At 39.1% G+C, this 25,180-nt stretch overlaps 1 protein-coding gene across 8 annotated transcripts in view; it reads left to right on the top strand.

Annotated features, from left to right (window-relative positions):
* The first annotated feature begins 347 nt into the window (after nt 1-347).
* Nucleotides 348-25,180, top strand: part of LOC127933343 (collagen alpha-1(XII) chain-like) — a 74,916-nt gene continuing 50,083 nt past the window's right edge. For 4 of the 8 annotated variants that reach the window (XM_052530276.1, XM_052530274.1, XM_052530273.1 and 1 more), the window contains exons 1-19: nt 348-479; nt 1,086-1,187; nt 5,236-5,352; nt 5,436-5,576; nt 6,000-6,050; nt 6,774-7,037; nt 7,382-7,546; nt 7,639-7,812; nt 7,934-8,224; nt 9,997-10,599; nt 11,204-11,482; nt 11,571-11,843; nt 11,927-12,196; nt 18,126-18,395; nt 20,111-20,377; nt 20,491-20,683; nt 21,754-21,878; nt 23,849-23,998; nt 24,473-24,592. In XM_052530276.1, the coding sequence (XP_052386236.1) occupies nt 1,118-1,187; nt 5,236-5,352; nt 5,436-5,576; nt 6,000-6,050; nt 6,774-7,037; nt 7,382-7,546; nt 7,639-7,812; nt 7,934-8,224; nt 9,997-10,599; nt 11,204-11,482; nt 11,571-11,843; nt 11,927-12,196; nt 18,126-18,395; nt 20,111-20,377; nt 20,491-20,683; nt 21,754-21,878; nt 23,849-23,998; nt 24,473-24,592 (3,823 nt within the window). In that variant the 5' untranslated portion in view covers nt 348-479; nt 1,086-1,117. The remainder of the gene's footprint in view (nt 480-1,085; nt 1,188-5,235; nt 5,353-5,435; nt 5,577-5,999; nt 6,051-6,773; nt 7,038-7,381; nt 7,547-7,638; nt 7,813-7,933; nt 8,225-9,996; nt 10,600-11,203; nt 11,483-11,570; nt 11,844-11,926; nt 12,197-18,125; nt 18,396-20,110; nt 20,378-20,490; nt 20,684-21,753; nt 21,879-23,848; nt 23,999-24,472; nt 24,593-25,180) is intronic. The other 4 variants (XM_052530279.1, XM_052530280.1, XM_052530277.1 and 1 more) reach the window with 3 other exon arrangements.

The raw sequence follows: 25,180 nt of genomic DNA, 5'->3' as shown, positions 1-25,180 counted from the left end.
TTTCCCCTCAGAAATTGCTGGTACATTTTATAAACAGTTATAAAGAGACAGTATTCGTCTAAAGTGTAGCCAGCGATCAAGCGGTCACGTGTCCTACACAATAAAACTATTTTCTAATTATTTAAACACGAGGGTTTAATACCATTACGCCAAATCGTTCTTTAAAGGAACTTAGCCTGCATTTCACAAATAAGTATATTTTATTCATTCTAATCATTCCTCGAGTTAGTAATTTTGCCAATCTTTTCTAAACACAATCGATCTCGTGTAAAAGAGTATTAAATCTAATCGCCACAGCGCATCTGCATCCTCTGATTTAAAAGAGGGAGCTCCATTCTTGAGGAGTTTCGTAAGGGTGTAGGGATTGGGAACAACCCCCTATTTAGAGTCAGGTTGAGCTCCGATTCCTCCCATTCACACCGAGGTTCCCTCACTGCTGGCTCCGTCGGTCTGCGGGGGACACTGACGGACTGTTACAGGTCTGAATAAGATTTCTGCACTTCCCTCAAACATTCAGAAGATTTATTTAGATTTTGTGCATGTTTTTGATGAACGTGTTCTGGGAGCTAAATCCACGTTAAATTAATAGCTATTACTCGGGAAGTTTTAATGTCTGAAATTTCTCTCTTGAGTTTGAGGTGATGTATATATGACGTTTAGAGGATTTCATCACAATTTTGTGATTTATTAATGCATGTTTCTTTAGCTGTGCCAGATCTTTTCTTTTTATAGTTTTGATAAATACAACGTTTTTTTAGACGTTTTGTTTATGTCTAGCAGAAATCACACTGAACTGATGATTAGGTTGGTCTATAGATGAATGGTTAGCATTTTGACTGCGCTTGTATCAGACTGCACGAGGAGGCGCTCGCGAGCCGTCACGCGGATCACCGAGAACTTATTGTAGATATTAATTTTGTTAAGTATCTAAGTGCCATTTACATGTTCAGTTGTTAAAATGATTTACACGTATTGAGTACAAAAAAAAAAAAAAAAAAAAAACGGCACACCATGAATGCATTGGCATACTATGCAATTAGGCCTACTTCAGAAATAATGTTTTTTTCTTTCTTTTCTCTATGTAGATTTATTAATGAAGTGCTGACTGTCTGTAAACATGAAGATCAGGCTGTCTTTGGCTGCCGCTGCACTCTTTGCTATATTACTGAGTTCAGTAGAGGCTCAAGGTATAGTCCATTCTGTCTGTCTCTCTTTTATTCTTAAAATGTACAATTATTATTATTATTTTTAATATGTTGTTATTAATTGGACACCAATTATTTCATCATTTATTTTTTGAATATCTTATATTAAACCGTGTTTACTACTTCTAGGCTAGCTCAACTTATAATTGACTTCTACAGTCTTTATAATTATGGAAAGTATGAAATAGTTCTAATAAGTTGTTAAATTAAAATGATGTGCTCTGTTTTTGTATAAATGTTACTGTTCACTTTGTTTGTGATTCCATAGAGGTGTGTGCTTCTGCACATTCAGAGAATTACAAAAGACAAATCTATTCATACTTAAAACGTTTAGCATGAAAAGCAGTCACACAATCTGCCATTTGTTGCGAGGCATGCCTCAGCAGCTCTGCAGACATGAGACACAGCTGTCTGGGACAGTCATCGCCTCTTCTATGAGTCAGTTATTGCCTAATGAATACCATTAGTGCTGGTTTATTACAGGAGCCGGAATGAAAACTTTGTTACAAAGACATCAAAAAAAGGTTAAACTGCAAATTTTGCAGTAAGTTAATTAAATTTTTTTCCTGCTCATAAGTGTTCTTGCAGGGATTTAATCTCTCAAGTTAAACTCAATTGTGCAGTTATCAAGAGTCAAAAGACATGCAACAGAACCACTGAGTTTGCAACCTTTTTGAGTTGCTAGATCAGGGTTGCCAGATTGCATTTTTTTTCTATTCAGCTGGAAGCAGACTCAAAACCCACACAGAGGGAACTAAATCTAGCCTAATTGTTCCCCACGTCCAATCATAGTTGACAGCTGCTGGATTAAAACACTTAAATGCATATTGTCATACATGAATTACATGAAATTAAATCTCTGATATTCTCATTCAAGATGTATTATCAAAACAACCTTGGCAACCCTGAGCTAGATATACACACATAAAACATTCTTAAAATATAAAAAAATACTTAAAAAATGTATTTTATAATTAACTAAATGGGTTCCACTAGTAAAACGGCTTAGTGTTTCCTACCACATGATATAAAGTTGTCTTAGTTTAAGACGGATCTGTAATTAAAGTCCCCACACAGCATCAGTTTAACCCACCGACAGCTGTCTCGAGCGAAAGGGATGTGATGTGAGAACGTGAGGATGGAGCTTGATTCAACTGCAAAACCAAATGGAAACACTCATTTTTTTCTTTGTTTTGCGTGTTGTAACAGAATGGAAAGATGTAACACGAGAGGGCTAAATTAATGTAGTCCGCAGACAGCACAAAGACAAAGAGCCTTTTTAGGTTTCACGAAAACGCTGAGTTGCAATCCATACGGAAAGTTCATCTGCAGTAATGTTTAATGTCAGCACATGTTGTGGAATTACTTTGGCATCTGCTCGGCTTCTCCGGGAGACTCCAACCTCTTTTCCCAACTGCCTGGCAACGGCGCTAGCCAGAACGAATGCCTGACTGGCTGGAGGTTATTGACACGGGGCAGACTTCTCTCCGGGGGATGAGAGAAGTGCTCTCCTGATGGGCCTCCTCATCCTGAAGTTTCCAGAATCTCAACACGAGCCGACGTTTGTGTCACTTTCGTTATTAAACTGTCAACAGAGTCAACAAAGCTGTCAGGCTCCATTATTATAACATTATTATAACTGAGCTCAGTGGTAGGTAGCGTTTCACACATGGTTTGCGTGCGCTGGGGCCGTGACACAAGATGAAGACTCATGGGTCAGGCCTGTTCGGACACATGAAGGGAATCGGCTCAGACCACTTGAGTTTGACGCGTCAGGTTGGTGAGCAATCTTTCTCCAGCAGGTCGTGTTGTGTGTCGTCTTCCTGGTGTGCTTCCTCCACCGTTTATTTTTGAATGATATACTGCTGCTCTGGCCTCCACTCGATCCACTCACACTTCTTTCCACCCAAAACTTTCCTTTTCCTAAGCGCATGTGACATTTTGCCACGTCCTCGTTATTTATCTGGCCCATCTATAGAATTAAGAACAGTAGTGCATGGAAAAAGATGATCAAGGTTTCTTCAGTGAAGATCTGCTCTTATAGATGATCATAAATCTATAGCAGACACTGTGGATCTTCATCGCCTTGTTGATAAAGAGAAGTAATACATATTCTAGTTTAAAAAACTCTTAAAAATAAAGGTTTGATTTCTTGATGAAAATTCATATTCTGATGCTCAAACCACACAAAATACTGATTCGGAGAACCTGGAATGTATCGTAGCATCAAGAACTTTTTAAATCAAGAGAACGACAAAGTTTCAAGTGACCTTGACTTTTAATAGTGTGCTTAACACTATCTGAACTCTTAAACATAAAGGTTATTTATTGGCATTGATGATTCAACATTCTTGGAACTTTTTTTAATTGCACAAAAGGTTCTTTTTTGTGGAAAAAGTGTTCTTTAAATCAAATGCAAATTTGATTTAAATTTAAATTCAAAGTAAATAAATCGGTTCCTTTAAGAACTGTTCACTGCAAGGTTCTTTGGGGAACCAGATATGGTGGTTCTATGGGCATTTAGGAACCCTTATATTTAAGAGAGTAATATTGCGGTCGCCTTGATTTTGAAATGTGTTTTTTTTCTTCTGATGATCCTGGATCAACATTATTGTCCAAAAATATAGACTTAACCCAATCCCTACCCCTAAACCTAACCCTACTCATAATTTATTCCTAAAATCAGTGGAAAATGATGGCTGATTAACAAGAGTGTAGAAGCACCTAACTCTGATTTTAAGCCTAAAAAATATATTTTGTCTGTGTTCTGATTGGTTGATTGGAATGTTGTTCCAGGATGAACAAGGAAGTTGATCCAGGAACATGATGTACTTGGTGAAATCACGCTCGCCTAATATTGCTTGCTGCATTCTGCTGGTTAAATATTCTAATTCATTTCTGTAATATTACACATGTTTAATATCATCTCCATTCTGGATGACGTTTCCTGTTTTTCCTATCCATTCTTTGCATTCAAGACATTATTCTGACAGCAGAGATTTACATCAGTCATCAGCATTCATGCATGCAGATGTAACATGGATGTTGAGTAGGTTAGTGGACATCTTATCATCTTAGATCCCGCCTTCTGAGATGTGATCCACGACGGTTCGATGTAGATTGCGTGTCAGGAATGTCTATGACAGAATATCATTTAGAAATACATTTGTTGTGTTGTCCTTTGTGTTGTACATGGAAACAGTGTAAGAAGTTGTTCACCCATGTACATGTGCATGACACTTTGACAACCAGACGAATGTGAATCGGTTTCCTCATATACATGCGTGATTTAAAAAAAAAAAAATATTATTTATTTTGAGTGTGTGTGTGTGTGTTGTACATTTTCCTTCATACCTCTTAATTAGAAGTTTTGTCTTGTCACATACACCTTCTGTGTGAAAAGGAACTACACAAAAGTCTGTCACGACAAGTTGTGTATTCTTTTTTTGAGATTTGCAATGGATACGTGCCTTCAGTAAAACTTGTTAGTGCTCAAGCCTCGTTGGAATATATGCATATATACAAAGCGTATATATAACATATATGTATTTTTCTCTACTCCGGACAGAGCCATCTGGACATCGAAAACTTGATTCCATTGTATAATCAATATTTTGGGAATGGAAACATATGATTTATTTTTGTCACCAGACTTCCAGTGACCGGGCATGCCTTGTATTGAACACATTCAGCATGTATTGGATGGTTTGTCGATGACATTTTGTGTGTGATAGGTCTTGAAATGCATTTAGTTCTGTGCTTGAGCTGCAGACCGTGAGATTCCAGGTTTTGCAACTCAAGAAAGGGCCATTTGAACCGAAATGGCTTCCGTCACTCTCTTACGTCGTGTTTTGTCACCTTTACTGTTGGATCTGTTTGTCTCGCCCAACAATAAACAACTAAACTTCAGTCCTGAAGTGTTTGTCGTTGGGGTTGTTGAAAATCATCTAACGATTCTTTGCTAAATTTACTATTAATTCAAATATTGCCATTTCTGGTGATCGTGACTCTATTAACCCTTTGTTTGCAGTGGAGCCTCCTTCAGACTTGAAATTTAAAATCCTGAATGAAAACACAGTGCATATGTCATGGAGGAGGCCTTCGTCTCAGATACAGGGCTACAGAATACAAGTCATATCAGACACAGGTGCGTGATGTCAACAGCTGCATGTGTTTTGAGCGGCTTCGAGGGACTTATCTTCTGACTCGATATGTTGTTATCTGTTCCAGATGATTTGAAAGATTTCAGTCTCCCTTCCTCGGCCTCAGACACATCAATCACAGATTTAACTCCAGATGTAGACTATTCAGTGTCAATCAGTTCATACGATGGGGCTGAAGAAAGTATCCCTATCCTTGGACAAATAACAAGCAAGTGCACACAAGACATCCTCAATGTCTTTTTTTATTATTAGTTTTGTATTTTAAAACAAGCAACTATTAGCACTGCAAGTATGCATGGTAAGGGGTTTGTTCATGTATTCAATTTTGGCATGAAACTTGGACACAAGTGAAATATCGAATCATGTGACTTATGTGATAAAGAAAAGATACAGACTTTTAGGAATGTAATTTTGCTTTTGAATGCACTTTCAAAAAATGTTTACATTTAATGTCTTAAAAAGATCAACTGGTTTAGCTATCAAGTAAAAACTAGTAACGTGTTCCTTTGTGATCTTCTGAGCAAAATTACAATACATTAGGTGTTGTTTGATTATCAGTTTTGATAAATCCATTTGCCAAAAGCAGCTGTGAGCTTCCAAGACATAGGCCTAATTTATTCTCCTGTTACAGTTCAATCCAGCAACACAAGTGGAACAAGGAAGACCCCGTCAGAGGCTATCAGTGAGTACTGTATATTCATCAAACCATTTCTTCTTCATTCCAGATATTAAATTTTTCTTGCTGTTTGTCATCTGTGAAATGAAATTTAATTTTCAGTGTATTAGATCAAATTCATCCTTTTAAACTTTCTTTGCCTGACCACTGTAGACTTGTTATTAGTTGCAAAAAGAAAGAACACTCAAGGTTGTGATTGTCAATGTAAAAATTGCCTTATTAAAAATTGCCTAATTAAAAGCATTAAAATAGAATCAGAGCTCATAAAACATTAACTTTGTACTGATAGAAGTGGCTGGTATAATACAAAGAGAGGGCTCAGGGGTCTTTTCTGTCCTCATTCATTGACCCTCATACACTCAGACATCACATTTTAAACTAGTGGACCTGATACACTTTCACTTCTTGTGAATCCAAATAGTGAGTAGCGCTGCCAAAACAAATCCAATTGAAATTCCAGAAAACCAGTTCTCAAGATATTCATTTCACAATAAAGTTTTGGAGTCATCTAAAGACACGGAAATAAGTTTATTGAAGGTTTCAATTGCTTTTGGACTTTTTTGTGTAGTTGCAAAATAAACAAATGCATAAATAGTCTATTTTTTTTTTTAAAAATGTCCATTAATGTGTCAAAACAAATAAGTAAAATGACAAAGACTGTAGTAGATCATATGCTGTCGTACTATTATATGACTTTCTCTAATGCTTCTTCATTTCCTCGTCATGCAGAGTGTTCAGTGAGTGCTATAGCGGATCTGGTTTTCCTGGTGGATGGCTCTTGGAGCGTGGGAAGAGAAAACTTTAAATACATCCGGAGTTTCATCTGGGCTATGGCGGGAGCTTTTGACATAGAAGAGGATAAGACCAGAGTGGCTGTGGTACAGTACAGCTCAGATACCAGGACAGAGTTCAACCTGAACCAGTATTACAGACGGCCTGATGTCCTGCGAGCCATTAAAAATCTGCCCTACAAGGGGGGTAATACCATGACAGGTGTGTAAAAGATTTACGATTTACCATACCATAATTTGGACTTGTTTCTGTATCGACATCCTTGTTGGTCCCGGAAGAACCCTACTCAACATTACACATCCAATCAGAGTTTGGCCATTGTGAAAGTTGTATGGATATGGTTTGGCTTGGAACCAAATAGTGTGAACAACATTCTTATCAATCTATCATGCAGTAACATGAAGACGATATAGGAACATGTCCTACTTGAAAAAAAAACTGCTCAGAAATAGCTAATTACCTAATTAAACATAAAAATTACAATAACACCAACACTTCCAAAATAATCGCTTCTTTGAATCTTGGACTCTTACATGCTCAAGCAGGTGATGCAATGGACTATCTGGTGAAAAACACTTTCACTGCGTCGGCTGGAGCCAGGGAAGGGTACCCAAAAGTAGCCATGATCATCACTGATGGAAAATCACAAGACCCAGTTGGGGAGTACGCCGAACGGCTGAGAAACACTGGAGTAGAGATCTTTGTCCTGGGTAAATGTCTACACATCTGTTGAACATGTTTTTGATATTTGTAATCGTAAACTGCATGGGACACTATTTCAAGCCACCCTTCATGTCTTCAGGTATCAAAGGAGCAGATGAGGATGAGTTAAAGGAGATGGCCTCCGCTCCCCACAGCAAGCATGTCTATAATGTCCCAAACTTTGACATGATCAATCAGGTGCAGAAGGAGCTCATCACTCAGGTGTGCTCCGGTGTGGAGGAGCAGCTCAATTTCCTTGCAAGCGGTCAGGAAGGTACTGTCCATGCACACATTATCCCACTAAATTCACAGAGAATTGACCAGTTATTGGAAGATTTATAAATCATCAATATCTTTAAATGATAAGTATCTTTTATGTCCTTTTTTTACCCCAGTTGTTGAGCCAGCTACAGAACTCAGAGTAACTGACATCTCCTCCAAATCCATGAGGATCACGTGGCATTCGTCTCCTGGGGACATCACAGGCTATAAGCTGCAGGTCTTCCCCATGATTACTGCGGCTAAGAAGCAGGAGCTCTACATGGGGCCCACATTCACCGTGGCCAACGTCAGGGACCTGTCTCCTGAGACAGAGTATGAGATCAGTCTGTTTGCCCTCAAAGGTCTGACCCCTAGTAAGCCACAAGTGGTCAATGAGAAAACACAGCCTGTGAAGGTGTCTACAGGTAAGATGCTACTGTAACAACTCATTTCGAACATGTTTCCAAGGCCCTGTCTATACCTGGTATTTAGAAGCATTCTGGTCAGTTTGATCGCAAGTAGATAAGGGAAACACATTCCCATTTACACCTGGGTCCCTATTTTAACGATCTGAAACGCAAGTGTCAAAGCGCGAAGCGCGAATCACAAGTAACTTTGTGGGCGGGTCTCGGCGCTGTTGCTATTTTCCCGGCGGGATAAATGGCTCTTGCGCCCGGCGCAAATCTAAAATGGGTTGGTCTGAAGTAGCTTCATTATTCATAGGTGTGGTTTGGGCGTAACGTGAAATAAACCAATCAGAGCGTCATCCAACATTCCCTTTAAAAGCAGGTGCGCAAGTTCCATTATGGATTGCTATTATTATGGCGTATTTACCAGGTGCACACCAGGAGCGGTTCACAGCCGAGGGGAGCAGTGAAAGACAGAGAAGTTGTGTTGTATGGGGATGGGAGAAACCCACCCAAAATAGCGTCGGTTAAACAGGCGTGGGAGGAAATAGCCACAATTGTTTCATCAGCTGGCATCCCCAGGACGTCGCACCAGTGCCGCAAGCGCTACAATGACATCAGAAGACGGGGAAAGTCCAAGCTTGCCAGCATCAATCGGCATCAATGTGCACGCTATACATTATGGTCAAGCATGCGCCCTAAAAATAGCATAATGAACAACGCGCAACGCGCCACTGACTTTAGACTAGGTTTTTTCTGGTCAGTGGCGCAATTGTTTAATGGAACAGCAAAATAGCACCAGGGATTGTTTGCGCTGGAACACGCCTCCTTTTTTGGGCTGAACCGCCCAGGGAGCGCAAGTTCATCCACTAGTTTAGCGACGTGCTTCTGTGGAGGGAAAAGCGCGCTTTGCGCGGGTGCAAAATAGGAATGACACATGCGTCGGTGTACAAAGTCAATTGCGCTGGGTGCAAGATAGGGCCCCTGGTGTTTTAATCCAAAACTTTTTTCCTCTTTCAACCATTCCTGTCCTGATTTTGAGGGGAGGATTATGGGCAAGTGCATATATATTGTCTTTCTCTGATCTTTTGATCTAATATTGTGTAGTAAACTTGCACAATTTACAAAAGAACTCCAAAGATCAACAGCTTTAAAATCACTACTGGTACGACAGCATTGAGCTTTTGTTGCCTTAAAACCAAACGTATGATTTCAGATGTCAAAGTTATATCCTGTCTGGCTAACACATCCTGCAGTGTTGTAGAAATTAGGTCAGCAGGCAGAGAAGACAGTCTTTTGTGGCTGTTTGATGGTATTCGACCAAATAAGTGTCCAGTATAAGACCAATCCCGTCTAATGTGCTTTTTACTACCTCTGGAAGTGGTCAAAAGTTGACAAGCTCAAAACAATAAGTTTGAGTGCAGAGAGGAATGAAAGAGATCTGAGCACTACAAGATATTCCTTGAATTGTGTTGATCAAGGATGTAATTGTTCATGTATCACCTTCTTATGGGGACTGAATCAACAACCTTTGTGTTGCCAGCCTAAATCTGTAGCGATCTTATTATAGGTTGGAATATACTACATGACTTATCTGAGTTAGTGTTGAGTCCCCCAGACTGTAAACTGTTGCAAAAATAATGGCAAAAGTTGTGTAGTGTGTCACCGTATCCATAGTTTATCTATGTACTGGTACTTGTTGATATCTGTTTACCCTCAAAATGTAAAATAATCACATTTTAAATTTCCAAACAGACAGGATGTTAAGTCTCGTGCTTTCTTCCCTATAGAGTGCTCCCTAGAGGTCGAGGTCCAAGCTGATATTGTCCTCCTGGTTGATGGCTCGTACAGTATAGGACTGGCTAACTTTGCTAAAGTTAGATCCTTCCTTGAAGTGCTCGTCAATTCTTTTGACATTGGACTCGACAAAGTGCAGATCAGCTTGGTTCAGTACAGCCGGGATCCTCACACTGAGTTCGCCCTGAACAAGCACCGTGACAATGCAGCTGTGCTCAGTGCGGTCCGCACCTTCCCCTACCGTGGGGGCTCCACCAACACTGGCAAGGCCATGTCCTACGTAAGGGAAAAGATCTTCATTCCGGCCCGTGGCGCTCGTGATAACGTGCCCCGAGTCATGGTGCTCATCACAGACGGCAAGTCCTCTGATTCCTTCAAAAACCCTGCCAACAAACTTAGGGATGCAGATGTGGAGATTTTCGCCGTGGGAGTCAAGGATGCTGTGCGCTCCGAGCTGGAGGCGATTGCCAACGCTCCTGCTGATAGCCATGTGTTTGAGGTGGAAGACTTTGACTCTTTTCAGCGGATCTCCAAGGAACTAACCACATCCATCTGCCTAAGAATTGAGCAGGAGCTCCATAACATCAAGAAAAGAAGTATGTGCTAGCTTCAATTATATTCTTTTATTGCATTTTCTGTCATTTCTCTTCATTTTTATGTGAGGGAGATTTATGGATAGCTTAAAATGCTTTCCAAGTAGGACATGTTTCTGGATCAAGAGCCTTGATGGACCTGGAATCCAGCAATAACATTTTATGAATGAAGAAAGGTTAGGGCCAGGGTTAGGAACTTTAACAAGTTCAGTCTTATCAGCCCATCTATTCCCTATGATAAGCAGTTTACTCTGGGTAGTTAGTTAAGGATAGGGTTCAGACTATGTTTTATTTGATGGGAATGTTGTTCCAGGATCAACAAAAATTCATATCACACACAGGCTCTGGAAGCATCTGTTGAGGACAGATTATATATAATAAACAATAAATATCAACATCATCATAATCAATACTAAATTGTTGGTATACACCACATATTTCAATTGTATTATTGTGTTAACTCCTGTATATTTAGAATGTATTGCTAAAGGTTCTCTTGGAGCAAATCTGCAAGCAAGATCAAACATCTTTATTGAAAGCCAGATGATACACTTTCAAGAAAATAAACATTGGAAATGTGATTATAGTGATGTGTTCTGTAATACAGGTTTGGTTCCCCCAAAGTCGCTAAGCTTCTCTGAGGTCACCTCCAGAAGCTTCAGGACCTCGTGGATTTCTGACGGAGAGGATATCCTGTCTTTTCTGGTGCGTTTCAGGCCAGCGGCTGACATAACTGGAGACTACATCTCTTTGGTGGTTCCTCATGACACCTCCTCTACGATTTTGCCCAATCTCACGCCCCTGACCACTTATGAGGTTAATGTCATCGCCCAGTATGATAAAGGAGACAGTTTTCCCTTAACAGGGGAGGAGACGACTTTAGAAGGTATTTAATCATAGTCAAAGTTGATTATCAGTGAGAAGTGCAGCTTTTTTGCATGCGGCTGATAACACTCACTGCTCTCGCATTTCAGAATTAGGCTCTGTCCGTAACCTCGTGGTGAGTGAAGAGACCGTAGACAGTTTCCGTGTGTCGTGGAGAGCCGCTCCAGGAGCAGTGCTGAGGTACAGACTGTTGTATGAGCCAGTGGGTGGAGGAGATAAACTGGAAGCACAGACTGATGGGAGTCAGGTCACCATTGTGCTCCATGAACTGCTTCCCGTCACAACCTACCATGTCACAGTTTACCCTGAGTATGCCAGCGGAGCGGGTTCCTCCATGGACACTGAGGGCACCACCAAAGAAGGTCAGCACTGTCGGCAGGCACTGTTTTGTTGTTTTTACTTCAAAAACGAGTTAATTAATGGCATATTTATTATTCTTTCTAAGTTCGGGGCTCTCCACGTGACCTGAGGGTCTTCAACGAGACCGTGTCCAGCATGAGGGTCTCATGGCAGGCAGCTCCAGGCAATGTGCTTCAATATCATGTGGCCTACAAACCTGATGGTGGGGAAAGGAAAGAAATGTTTGTTAAAGGAGACACAACAACTGCTTTGCTGAGAAATCTGTCACCGGACACCGAGTATGAGCTCTTCGTTAGTGCTCGTTACACCTCTGGACTTGGAGCGCCACTGATGGGAACAGGCACCACTCTGGAAGGTAAGAGAATACTGTATTACAGTCGTTTTTAACCTGTGGTGGTATTGCAGGTGGGCCGCCAATTACTATAAAAAGAAATATTGTTAATTTATGTAAAAATGTCTAAGTCATAACATAATAGCATCATTTCATATATATATATATATATATATATATATATATATATATATATATATATATATTTTTTTTTTTTTTTTTTTTTTTTTCACAAACAACGCATAACATTTATATTCTCAAAAACACAATCATGTACATACCTGCTCACATATTATTATAGCCAAGTTTGTGCTGATTACAGTGAGATTAGACTTTTAGCCATTTAGATGTGTATAAGAAACTGAAAAAAGCACAAATATAAGGGCATGACAAAACTTCTCCAGGTCCCAAAATACCCTTAGACTCCAGAGGGTTAAGAATAAACCACCAATTTATATTTTTGCTGCATATGCTATAGAAGAACAAGTTCAAACATGCATAAATGGCTGTCAACAAGGTCAACAAAGATTTGCGCTCATGCATTATTTTAATGTGCTTTCGCGTTACATTAATGTGCTCTTGCTGCGGCTTCTGCACTGCAAACATACTGTATACACACTGCAAACGGAGTAGGCCTATGTGTGAACCTGTATAATGTATAACAAATCTATTTCAACCTGAGGCACCACTACAATTAATGAGCTCTTTGAACAATGGATGGCAAAAAAGAAAAAAAGTCCCTGCACAAGGCATTTATTTATTTATATTTTTTTTCCCATAAGTCTAGAAATTGTTACACCGTTACTATAGTGATTATTTTGACTTATGTCTGTTCTAGAGACGTTACAACTTTTTGATAAAGCTCTAATTGGTTTTCTTTTGAAAATATGTTTCAAATTCAGCTAAATGAATAAATGTAATCTACATGTAAATTCATCCTGAATGCATTTATGACTGTAAAGTATATCTGTGTATGTCAATATCATGATTAAAATCGAAATCGCTAAATTGATCAAAGAAATCGCGATAGGTTTATTTATTTTTTGTCCATATCACACAGCCCTATTCATTCAATAAATACAGTTAACAGTCTAGCTTCTGATTAATAAGTTATTAACCCAACAATAGCGGGGTCAGTTAATTTTTTTGCAGTGGGCCGCATAAACATATGTGTTTGGTTGTGTGGGCCGCGAGTTGAAAAAGGTTGGGAACTACTGCTGTATTACATTTGAAGTTTTCTACAAAGGAATTCATTTGTCTGCAGTACATTGTGTAATATGAAAATACAAACTAATGGGTGATGGGTGGTTTAAGACACAATGATGGCAGTCTGGAGCAGTGGTTGACCTACTGTACACTGCTTTTTCAATAATAGATGCAGATAACCTAAAGGCAGTTTGGCTACTATGAGAATGCCGATCTGTATAATATAATACACATATTGCTGACACAATATTTTATCAAAAGTCACTCAAAATGGTTTAAAAAAAAAGGGCTGTCAGAAAATGCTATTAAACTCTCAAAATATGATCATTCACAAATATTGTCAGATACAGAACTTTATGGCAAAGTGTTAAAGGGAAACCCTAATACTAACTGCTACCCTAATTGTTTTCTGCACACTTCTATAACACACTCTTAACAGAGTACAGACATACCTAAAATACTTGATGTCGTCAGTGTGAAGTGAACTCTGTAAGTTTAGGGACCAAATGGATGACCTTCTGGATGTGTCATCTAATGACTGATCTCACTGTGTGGATTCCCACATGCTCTGGGTTTATACATTTGGTGTGTGGGCAGCAGACAAATCAGCTGAGTTTGTACAAATGTCCTCACTCATGCTTGGCATTGCAAGAAGAGTGAATGGAAACAAAACCTTGAAAGATATTGGTTTGGATTCATCTTTTCTAGTGTCTAATTGTGGTCTAGTAATCAGAATTTGGGGTTTTAAACTTAAATCATAGAGTGTATAGTTCTGTTCTGTTCTAACTTTTCTAAAGTTACTAATTTAAAAACCACATCATGTCGATATATAGATTATATACTCTTTGGAGACTGTGCTGGATTTTTAGTGATTGCTAGTTATTTGTGTCCTGTTGCTGTCTGGCTTACACAAACCACTAAGAGACAATTTCTTTAACATAAAAAAATGCTTCCTTTTTTGTGAAGTGCATGTCTCTCTCAGTATTCTCTTGATAAAAAGCATATCAGAACTATCATTAACGTGTGGGCTTGTTGAATATTAGCCACCGCCAGACAATTTCATCCAAGATTTTTAGCTTGAAAATAAATGCCCAAAACTTACTGCACGTCTTTCTTCGGAAGTATTTCAAGCAGTGTCGTATTAAAATGACCGATTACAGCATCTAACCGGGACCGCTAATGACTGTCCTCCTCTCATTATACAAAAGCACATATTTCAGAGGCTTGTCATTATGTATGCTGACTCAAGCCGCCTTTTGATGAAGAGTTAAAGGAAACGTGACACATTTTTGGCCGATGACAAGGAGTTTCCAAACTGAGCTGCGTTAAACTCCATATCCTGGAGCATAACACAGCTTTCTTTGTTTTAGCCCCCAGAAAAGTGCACTGTGGGGCCAAACTCAGTCAAGGCAATTAGGAAGTGACCTTAAACGAGGGCTTTAGGGACCGACCAGCTCACACTGCATCTCCTCTTTAGCCTATTAAACGGAATTGTTAAAAATGCTATTACAAATGTTGGCTCACATATCTTCTTAATTCAAAAATGTAAACTTATTTTTCTAAATCTGCCAGTTTTGTCTGGGGGTCTCACAGCGTCTTTGTGTTTTAACATCTGGTGAATGTGGTTGCAGTCAGCATGAGTTTTGTCTCATGATAGTTTTTGTGGAAAAATGGGCTTGGGCTGTGAGATCTTTGTCAGCACCAGATTAAGTCTCTCAACCAAGACTTCTGCCCTGTTTTACTGAATATGAGCTGAATTCTGTGAGAAGAGAGAGAACAGACCTCATTTTCTCATCAAGCGCTGTCAAGTTAGATCCCAGGCAAATTTAGCAAATCTTAATCAGTGTGCTATTTGACATTATCCAAGTGTTAGTCATGCAAGATAGTTTGAGATGTTTTCGTCCATTCTGTATGGCAGCTGTTGAAAAGGACGTTCAAAATGTTCGTTACAAATGTATTCTCAGTTTTTGACCACCCCACTGGTTCATTACCTCTTAAAGATTGATTTCTTAGACTGTTTGCTTTTTCTGAATGTGGCCACGGATGAGAAGATCCAGAAATTAGCTCTACATGAAGTCCATACGAAACAGATACAAAGAAGAAATCAATAGAAATTGGTGCTAAATTGTTTGCCCTTGCAGGCAAGTGGGCAAGTTCAAGTCACAGCTCTTTTCCTGACCCTGTTCTCCCCTGTCTACTGTGTAGCCTGGCATCCCTCTAAAAAATAGGTAGGTAGTCAGACCTTCTGTCAAGAGAATGTGAATGTGCAGAAGGACATAGCATTGGAGAATTTGTCTTGCTTCCAGGCACTCCAAACTTTTCCAAAGTGAAATAATTCAGGATGACAGTCGCCTTAGTGCTAAAACTCCTTTTCCCAGTTAACATCAACATTTTGCTTGGATGGAATGCTAAAACAAGGATCAAAGAAGGAAAAATAGCATGTGTGAAGGTCCGAAAGAAGTCTGGGATTAATCTAGCCTCAACATATAACAATATCAGGACAGCATTAAAAAACTCATTCATGGTACTGCACTGTTGCATCTCTGTTTAGTGGCTTTATTTTTTTTTTATCAGTGCAAAACCACAAATGAATAGCCATTAAAAGCATGTGTTTTCTGAGTAGAGGTGCACTTGGCATTGGCAGTTAATCTGCATTTTAACAATCAAAACCAGCCTGCAGAATACATTAACATACGATCTGCTCTTTTCTGTGCTCTGTCAGTGAAATCAGACCTCTATGGTGGACGTAGAAACAAGTTCAGATCCAGTCAACCTGGCACAGACTCCTAAATTCTCTGTCTAATTCATCTTGAATTAGTTGTTGTAACAATGAGTCAGAGGCGTTCGGATCCATGTGCAGAATTTTATTAAGAGAATGGTCATACAGGCAGAAATCAGGAACGGCGTCAGGTGTGTTAGGGATATCCAGAATCATTAACGGTAACAGATCGGGGCAGGCAGCAGAGAATCAGAGTCGTTTACACAATCCAAGATCAGACACGGGAAAAACAAACACAAGGGAAACCGCTCGGAAATGCTAGACAGGCTAAACAAGACTTCGCATTGAGTGAGAGTGATTGTGCTGCTTTTATGTGTGTGTAAATGAGGTGCAGGTGTGGCAAGGAAATTGGCTGATGAATGAGGTGCAGGTGTGGCAGGGTGATTGTGATGCAGTGACTCATGGGGAATGTAGTGGTGCAACAGATGAGAGGTGCTAGAGTCCAAGTGACATCTGGTGGTTGATGGGTGGAATGGTCCTGAGTGGAGTGCCCTCTACTGAAGTTCATGGGCACTCCATCTAATGATTGTGACAGTTGTAGGTGTTTGCTAAGGCATGCATCATTGTTGACTTAGTGATTTAAACAAGCACTTTTCACAAATTTCAGTCCATAAATTGGTGTTACAAATATGAAAGTGTGTGTTGCTGCTTTACTAAGTAATTATGTTTTTCTCCTGGTGGGTAATAAAATGACCGAACCAATCATTGGCAAACACCTCTCGCATATAACTGGAACATTAAAAAATCTAGCTTTTTTTTATTGTCCCTTTTTAACCCTTTTCTGAACTGTCTAAAATATTCCAACGTAAAACAAAAACCTGTACAGATATTTAAGAAGAATTCGATTTCAGAGCACCTCTCCGGAAAGAAACTGGGATATAATTTTCCTCAGTAGTTATCCTCCTGTCATTGCAGTCCCTAACCTCCCATGTCTATGAGCTATCTAGTCCCTGTTTGAGATATGACCAAGAGCCTGGTAATTGCCCTTTTACTTGGGCTGTTGTTCTAGATTAAAAAATGGCCTGTTTAGTTTGTTTTAGACCAGCAGAGCTCAATGTCTGGGAGACAGGTGACTATCCAAAAGTCAGAAGAACCTGAGGCTGGGTGGTGAGAGAGAGAGAGAGGTATTCCCGTGGAAGTTTTACACTGCAGTTTATTCTAGTTCACTATGCTGTCAGCAAAATAGCATATCATTTCAAGTCCCTCTCCTCTCTTTTGCATCGGGCCATTCAATTTAGAACTGAGAGAAAGGGAGAGAAGATAGGTAGGTGGTATGGCACAGAACAAAAAGCGAGCTACATCTGCAGTTTTAGCAGTCTGTGTTTAATGGATCGGGTTTCGTGTTCAATGGAAAGTAGATGTGATGACAGATGTGTGGCAGCAGGGAGATAGATTATTTTTGCAGAGCTGTTTTCCAGGCTATGCATTACTTACAGAGTAAATCAAAGCAATCGCAAGCTACCCGCGTTTTTATACAGAAGATCAATTTAACCAAAGAGTTCACTCAAATTTCTCAGATTTATTTTGTTCTAAACTATATAGTTTTCTTACTTTCGGGGAACACTGAAAGAGACCACTGCTCTTTTTTCATCTTCAGTGAAAGTAAACTGTCAACCTCCAAAAAGTACAAAAGCCTTTTGTCCATTTTCCAATCCAGTTCCAAATCAAATTCAAAAAGTGCTATTGTAAAATTATGTCAAGCAGTTTTTAATAACCCCCAAAATCTGGTCTTATTTGGTCTAATCAGTCTCTAAACTTGGCCAAACTGGTGTTAAATGTTTTAGGTGATTAGTAAGTCCTTTCTGAAAATCCAGCACTGGTGGTCACAAGCATAGGTATGTTTTGCATGCTGCGACCATCATGGGATGCTGATTTTTGGTTTACTAGTCCCAAGTAAGGGAAGCAGGAGTGCTGGTGAATCAGCTACTCAGTCTCTGTTTTACTTGTCTTTTTTTCTCAATCATTCAGAGCTTGGTTCACCTACGAATCTGGTTACTTCAGATGTCACTGAGAATAGTTTCGTAGCATCCTGGACTGCTGCCCCTGGCAATGTCCGCCTTTATCGGGTCACCTGGAAATCCCTCTTTTCGGAGGAAGCTGGCGAGAAGACCGTCTCCGGGGACATAACCACCACTGTTCTGGATGGACTGACACCGGAGACCCGCTACAAGGTTTCTGTCCACGCTGCCTACAGCAGTAAGGAGGGGGAGCCGCTGCATGGAGAGGAGACCACAGATGGTAAGACCATTCCCACCTGCGAAATGAATGCCGCATATGACCAAACGCTCTTTACCTCACTCTGTTTGTCTGAAGTAGGCCTCTCGTCCAGAGGTAACCTATCCCAGAGAGGGAAAACAAACTTGAAATGCTGTATATAATATCAGCATATTTCACGGACATGCACATAAACCGCAGTGAAGTATTTGCTGAACTTATCCAAATCTGAATAAGTCCGCGGAAGGTTTGAAATTAATTTAAAATAAAAGAAATGTGTTGTGCTTGGTAAACTGCGTAAAGTGTTCAGCCATTTTTTTTCAGAATTGGATGCCTTAACAATGAATGAACACATTTTTTACCTAAATGATGACAAAATCCAAAGACTTAACCCAAGCCAACAAGCAACCACTTAAGGTGCAGTCAAATCGAAGATTGCTTATCGAAATTCCTTAGGCGAAATTTAGTAATGATCAAAAGAAATCTATGTGTGAGGGTTAAAAGTTTACCCAAGCAAATTTCACTCATGTTCAAGTTGGTCCATGAGCTGGTGAAACAGAAAGCTGCATGGTTAGACTTCTTTGGCTGTGTATCATACATTGCTAGACAATACACACAAAGGCACTTTTCTGTCTGTTAAATTATGCCAACATTTTGCAAATGACTCTGCGCCTTTACAACACCCAAGCAATCATACAGAAATATGCAACGTGGGCATCTGCTCTCCCAGTTTGCCTTCAACCTAGTTTTGGATTTTGGGGAAAGCATCACTTACATTTTCTTCAGAAAATGACAAAATCATTTCTTGAATTTAATGTCTGTTTTAAGAACACTCTGCAACTTAATGACATGCTCCCAGAAGTATGCTGGAGACAAAAGCTCTATAACAGAAACGTCTCAGTGTTCATTCTGATGTGGAAAAAGTGAAAGAGTGACCTCCATATCCTTTCATGAGCTCAACACCAGGCGCGGACAGGACGTCATTGCCATAGGTTTGCGTCATTGCCACTGTTTCCTCTAAAATACCTTCGCTGTGGGCTATTGTAACAAATGGTGTAGTGTATGGAGTGTGTGTAGTGGTGGATTTAATCATTTACACATGCTCGTTATTATCAAGTGATGCAGGATTTCAACACAATCTACAGCACTTGCTTCACCCTCTTACTTATTCAGTGGGACAACTCACTATTTAGAACTGGTTAAGCGTGCTGTAAATCTGTAATTGGTTTATCTTGCTGTCTGGTGCTTTATTTATTGTCTGTCATCTAAAAAGTTCAGCATTTGAGCTGTTAACAGTCTTCTGTTTTAGGCGGCTCCATTTTATGTGTGTTGCTATCACTCTTTATTGTACCTCCTTAAATACCAACATTAACACACATTCTGCTTTTGGACCAGGGATTCTTTGTGTCATTTTCCATCCATAAAACTCCTAATTTCTAAAAGGTCTCTCCATCTGAAAGTGTTCTGTAGGCCTGTTAAAAGCAGACAATTCATTCCTTTCCCTCTTGCGTAAAAACACTCCTGTCACCGCAGAACATTACAGACAGTCTGCGTTATGCATCACGTACAACATGTCTGGATTCACCCGGTTTGGAGATCTGCGGTCTGTGTTGGATCAAGATTATCTTGGCAGACAAACTTTCATTATTTAGTTGGTTTGCTTTCCCTGAACCCTAGGGAATGTGGTTGAATCAATCCAACATTTAATGGACATTGCCATTCATTTATCTCCCCGACAGTGTCCGCCGCTGCCAGAGTTGTTACGGTTTCAGAAGAAACAGAGAGGACCATGCGAGTGACATGGCAGCCAGCACCCGGCAATGTTGTCAATTACAGGGTATCATATAAACCTCAGGGTGAGACACGCCAGTTGGTCTCCAAAGCACCAGGGGGCACTAACACTTTAGTCCTGAGACGACTGCAGCCACGAACCCCTTACGATATCACAGTGGTTCCCGTATACAAGTTTGGTGATGGAAGACAAAGACAAGGAGAAGGCACCACGTGTAAGTTAATAGCAGATATGTGACAACTTGAGCTGAGCTAGAAGTTGTTATTTGACTGTGAACAGGTTCATCCTCTTTGCTGTCTAATTTGACACCCTTTATTTTCTCTGTAGTGTCTCAGTATAAAGCTCCCAGAAACCTGCAAACTTCAGAGCCCACTAAAACCAGTTTCAGGGTGACCTGGGATCATGCACCTGGGGATGTGAAGGGCTACAAGGTCACCTTCCATCCCACCGGGGAGGAAAGGGACCTGGGAGAGTTGCTAGTTGGCCCCTATGACAACACAGTGGTTCTGGAGGAGCTAAGGTACGAGACGCCAATGTAGACACATGAAAAACTTAACAGACATCTGTTGAACACTGAAGATATGCCCTATAAACACCTTCAAAGTCAGTGTGAAATCAAGTGGACAACATGTACCTTCTTAAAACATGTCAATGCTAGTTTTCAGTCACAAAGACCTGTAGGGATAAACATACAAAGAACAAAGCACAGGCCTATACATTTTCCATCTGTTTCAAACCACAGATATTTAGATTGAACACTGGAAAAGCTGCAATATCCACACTGTTATTGAACTATCAACAATTATCTCAATTGAGCTCAACAATGACACTACTGCTGAATTACAGTAAATTTATTACAGTAAATTTGTTTCATATTTAAAAAAAAGTAATACAGTGATATTAAAATATCAAATTGCAGTTGAGCTCTGAATAGGAATGCAATGCACTAAATTGCACATTTTTTATATTTTCTATGGGAAAATGCTTAACATGTAACTTTGTTGCTTTTATATTCTGCTTTTAATTACCGTATTTTTCGGCCTATAAGTCGCACCTGAGTATAAGTCGCATCAGTCCAAAAATATGTCATGATGAGGAAAAAAACATATATAAGCCGCACTGGACTATAAGTCGCATTTATTTAGAACCAAGAACCAAGAGAAAACATTACCGTCTCCAGCTGCGAGAGGGCGCTCTGTGTCTTCAGTGTAGACTACAGGAGAACTGAGCAGCATAGAGCGCCCTCTCGCGGCTGGAGACGGTAATGTTTTCTCTTGGTTCATTTCTCTCGGTTCATGTCAAATTAATTTTGATAAATAAGTCGCACCTGACTATAAGTCGCAGGACCAGTCAAACTATGAAAAAAAGTGTGATTTATAGTCCGGAAAACACGGTAATAAACTGTATACTTTGGTCCTCTAATATAACTGACTTAATGCATTAAGCTACATAAAGTATTTCCTTTATAAAAGTTTTCTATCGATGAATACTAAGGGTGTGATTTCATGTGAAAACCATGAAATGTGATCTATTAGCCTTTTAAGGTTGATGAATAAGATCGTTGACTGTTTTGTGTTCCTCTCATCTCAGGGCCGGCACAAAGTATACAGTGAGTGTGCTTGGTATGTTTGATGGAGGAGAGAGTATGCCACTGGCTGGAGAGGAGAAGACCACCCTCTCTGACGCTCCTGAACCCCCAACCTTTGAAACTCAAGGTGTGTTTAATAACAAAACAAAAAGACTTCTCTTTCTGAGAAACCCACCAATCAGATCTCGTGTTACTGCAGAGTATTCAGCTCAGTAGAGAGTTACTTGAGTTCCAAAACAATGAGCATACAGAGGATAGATGGAACAAATCCACTGCGTCTGCTCTCCATCCATATATAACAAAGCGTAGGTCAGTCTTGAATTGGAAAAGTAGGCTGCAGTCTAGTGCTTTGAGTAATGGGAAATATCTTTCAGCACAGCTAATTGTGTTGTGAAAGAGCAGACAGGGTGACTGCACCACATGGTAGCCATGTCTCTGCCTTTGCATGGAAGGACTCTTGAATTTCAAGAGTGAGAAAGATTATCTGCTCACAATTACTAATGCTTTACAACTTGGTTGAATGAAAGCTCTCATGGTCGGTTGACCTTGGTCTGGTATGTTGCTCCTAATTGGAAACAGGTCCGATGATGAGGGTCGGCCGACTGACATCGACAGGAGAGGGAAAAGCATATATTCCCAGACTAGAGCTCTGAGGTGTAACACTCAGCTTGTAATTTGCATGCGATGCACTAACAAGAAAATAAAATACATAAATAACATAACAACCCAACAATACAGACTTTTTGGACTAGTTTTATGGAAATATTGGTACATAGTTTACAGTTGTTCCCAAAGTCATGGATAAAATGCTTCTCTCTTGCATTTTTCTCATTATATATATATATATATATATATATATATATATATATATATATATATATATATATATAAATTTGAATTGTTTAATTTCTAAGATATTCAGGTTATTTTCTAAAGCAGATTTTCAGTATTATATTTTGGCTCCAAAATATGTATAAACACATAAGCTAGCATTCAAAGTTTGGGGTCAGTATTATTCTTTTTTTATTATTATTAAATGAATAATTTTATTTAGCAAATGCACATTAAATTGATTAAAATATATTTATAATATTACATACGATTTATATTTCTTTTTGACTTTGTATCATGAAAATAGTCTATCACAAACATTTGATACATACCATATTGAACCATATTAGAATGATTTCTGAAGAATCATGTGACACTGAATACTTGATACCTTTCAGTTATTCACAGATATTTTATTCATCTTGCATTACAAAGAGCATTTCATTGTATCTTTATAATAATACAGAGAGGGGAGTTTGCTGGATATTGATTGATATCATTAGCTGTTAAAAGTGAAGTCTTTATTTTAAGGAACATTTTTAATTACCTAGTATTTTATTTTGCCGTGTGACGATGAATGACCGATTTGCATTGGTATTTGCTGACTTGCCTAAGGTATGTTCCTGGCTTCAGTGTTTAGGAAACAAGGGGTCATAATTTAGATGTGAGAATTCCATATTACAACTGAGAATGAGCACCTGTTTGGCTAATAAATCTCTTTTAAATCCTTAGATAATTAATTTTATTACTATTAAGCAATTTCCACACAGATATGTCTAGATAACACATTTTATAAACATAATAACCACAGCGTTTTAAAATATTAGCTGGCTGTATCCATTAAACATATCTTTTTTTTTCTTTTTCGCTTTAGGGAATGATCTATAAATCTGACAATTATGCAACATGTTCTTTTTGAGCAGGGCCAGATGGGCGGCACTTTCCCCTCTTTTCCCTTCATTCAGGTTTCTGGAGAGACAGCAAGATGGGACGCAGACAAAGACATATCTTGAAATGGATTTTATGGTTTAAAATATGTTATTTTAGACTAAAATGTAAAAAAAAAAACTGTCTTTCCAAAATGCCAAATAAATGGTTTTGTCCTGCTTTGCATGACTGTGTGAATGTCTTGTGTGTTGAAGTATGTCTAATCTCTACATCCTTTATTGCAAATCACAATCAATTATGATGTTTACATCTGCTTGCAAGTTTTAATTATTTGTATCACTTTATGATAACTGACTGAATTGTTCTCTGGTCAAATAGATATAATGTGCAAAACCACAGCCCAGGCTGATATTGTCCTGCTTGTTGATGGATCTTGGAGCATTGGTCGTCTGAACTTCAAGACCATAAGGTCTTTCATCGGTCGCATGGTGGGTGCCTTTGACATCGGGCCGGATCGTGTCCAGATTGGTAAGAGAAATTTATCCTGTATCCAAAGTGAGAAGATCCACAACTAAGTGCCATGCACAGGAGAGAAAAATCACAAAACATCTTGATTCTCAGTCTACGTCTCAGTTTTCTCAGATGTTATTTCTCCTGAGAAAAAGATCCATATGTGTGATTTAGAAGTTCAGAAAACATCTAAAAAATTTCGAAATCTGTGATTGAGTAATCAGGATACTACATTCTGTGATCAAAATGAGATCTCAGTAGATCCTCCAAAATCAAATGGTCTGCCAAATGATATATTATAGCTGTGTACTCATACTGGATGTCAAATATTCTCTCTTTTGTTTCTTATAAATGTTTTACTCTTCTACAAACATTTTAGGATAAATATCTGAGAACAAAATATATATTAGGTCTTTTAAACTATAAAAGAGAAACTTGTGAGGAATGGCATCTTCTCATGTGTTTAATTACACTGTATTTGTCCGTTTGTAGGTCTGGCCCAGTACAGTGGAGACCCAAAGACTGAGTGGCACCTGAACTCTCACAGAACCAGAGAAGACCTTCTGGAAGCCGTGGCCAGTCTACCCTACAAAGGAGGAAACACTCTGACTGGTACATCATCTCTATCTCAGACCAAACACACTTGATTTGAGGTCAAATCCTCCAGTTTGTGTGGAATCTTTGTTTAAAAGTTTGACCAATTTAAAAAAATGGAGCAGTTTATTGAATCTTTAGAAAATATCTATAGAAAAAAAAAACTTAGCATTTATTTTGTTGAGTATTATATTGGATACATCAAGATTTATGGCTCTCGAAGTAAAATAGAATGAGAATAATGGAGCTCAAACTTGTGATGGAAAAACACTTATTCAGAGACACAAACTGAGCATGTGATCAAAAAATAAGATGAATTGAAAGCTTGTATGTAAATCAATGAGATCTTTATAACAGTAGAGTAGACTACTGACAATGATACAATGATGATTGAGAGATGAAACAAATGTCCACCAAGTTATTCTTATGTGTGCTTTATAAAAATTTGCAAAGATTTCACAGCAACATGACAAGTGAAGCACAAGCCAAAGGTGGAAGGCATTTTTTTTTCAGTAAGGTTTTTATGATGTCAATCCTTTAGAGGCCATAGAAATTTGCATATCAATCATGATACAGTAGCTTTATAGGGTTAATACTGGTCTGCAG

The sequence above is a fragment of the Carassius gibelio genome, chromosome A17 (assembly GCF_023724105.1).
Source record: "Carassius gibelio isolate Cgi1373 ecotype wild population from Czech Republic chromosome A17, carGib1.2-hapl.c, whole genome shotgun sequence".
Lineage (NCBI taxonomy): Eukaryota > Metazoa > Chordata > Actinopteri > Cypriniformes > Cyprinidae > Carassius > Carassius gibelio.
Note: the sequence above shows the minus strand (reverse complement) of the source record. Positions and strands in the feature narration are given on the sequence as shown.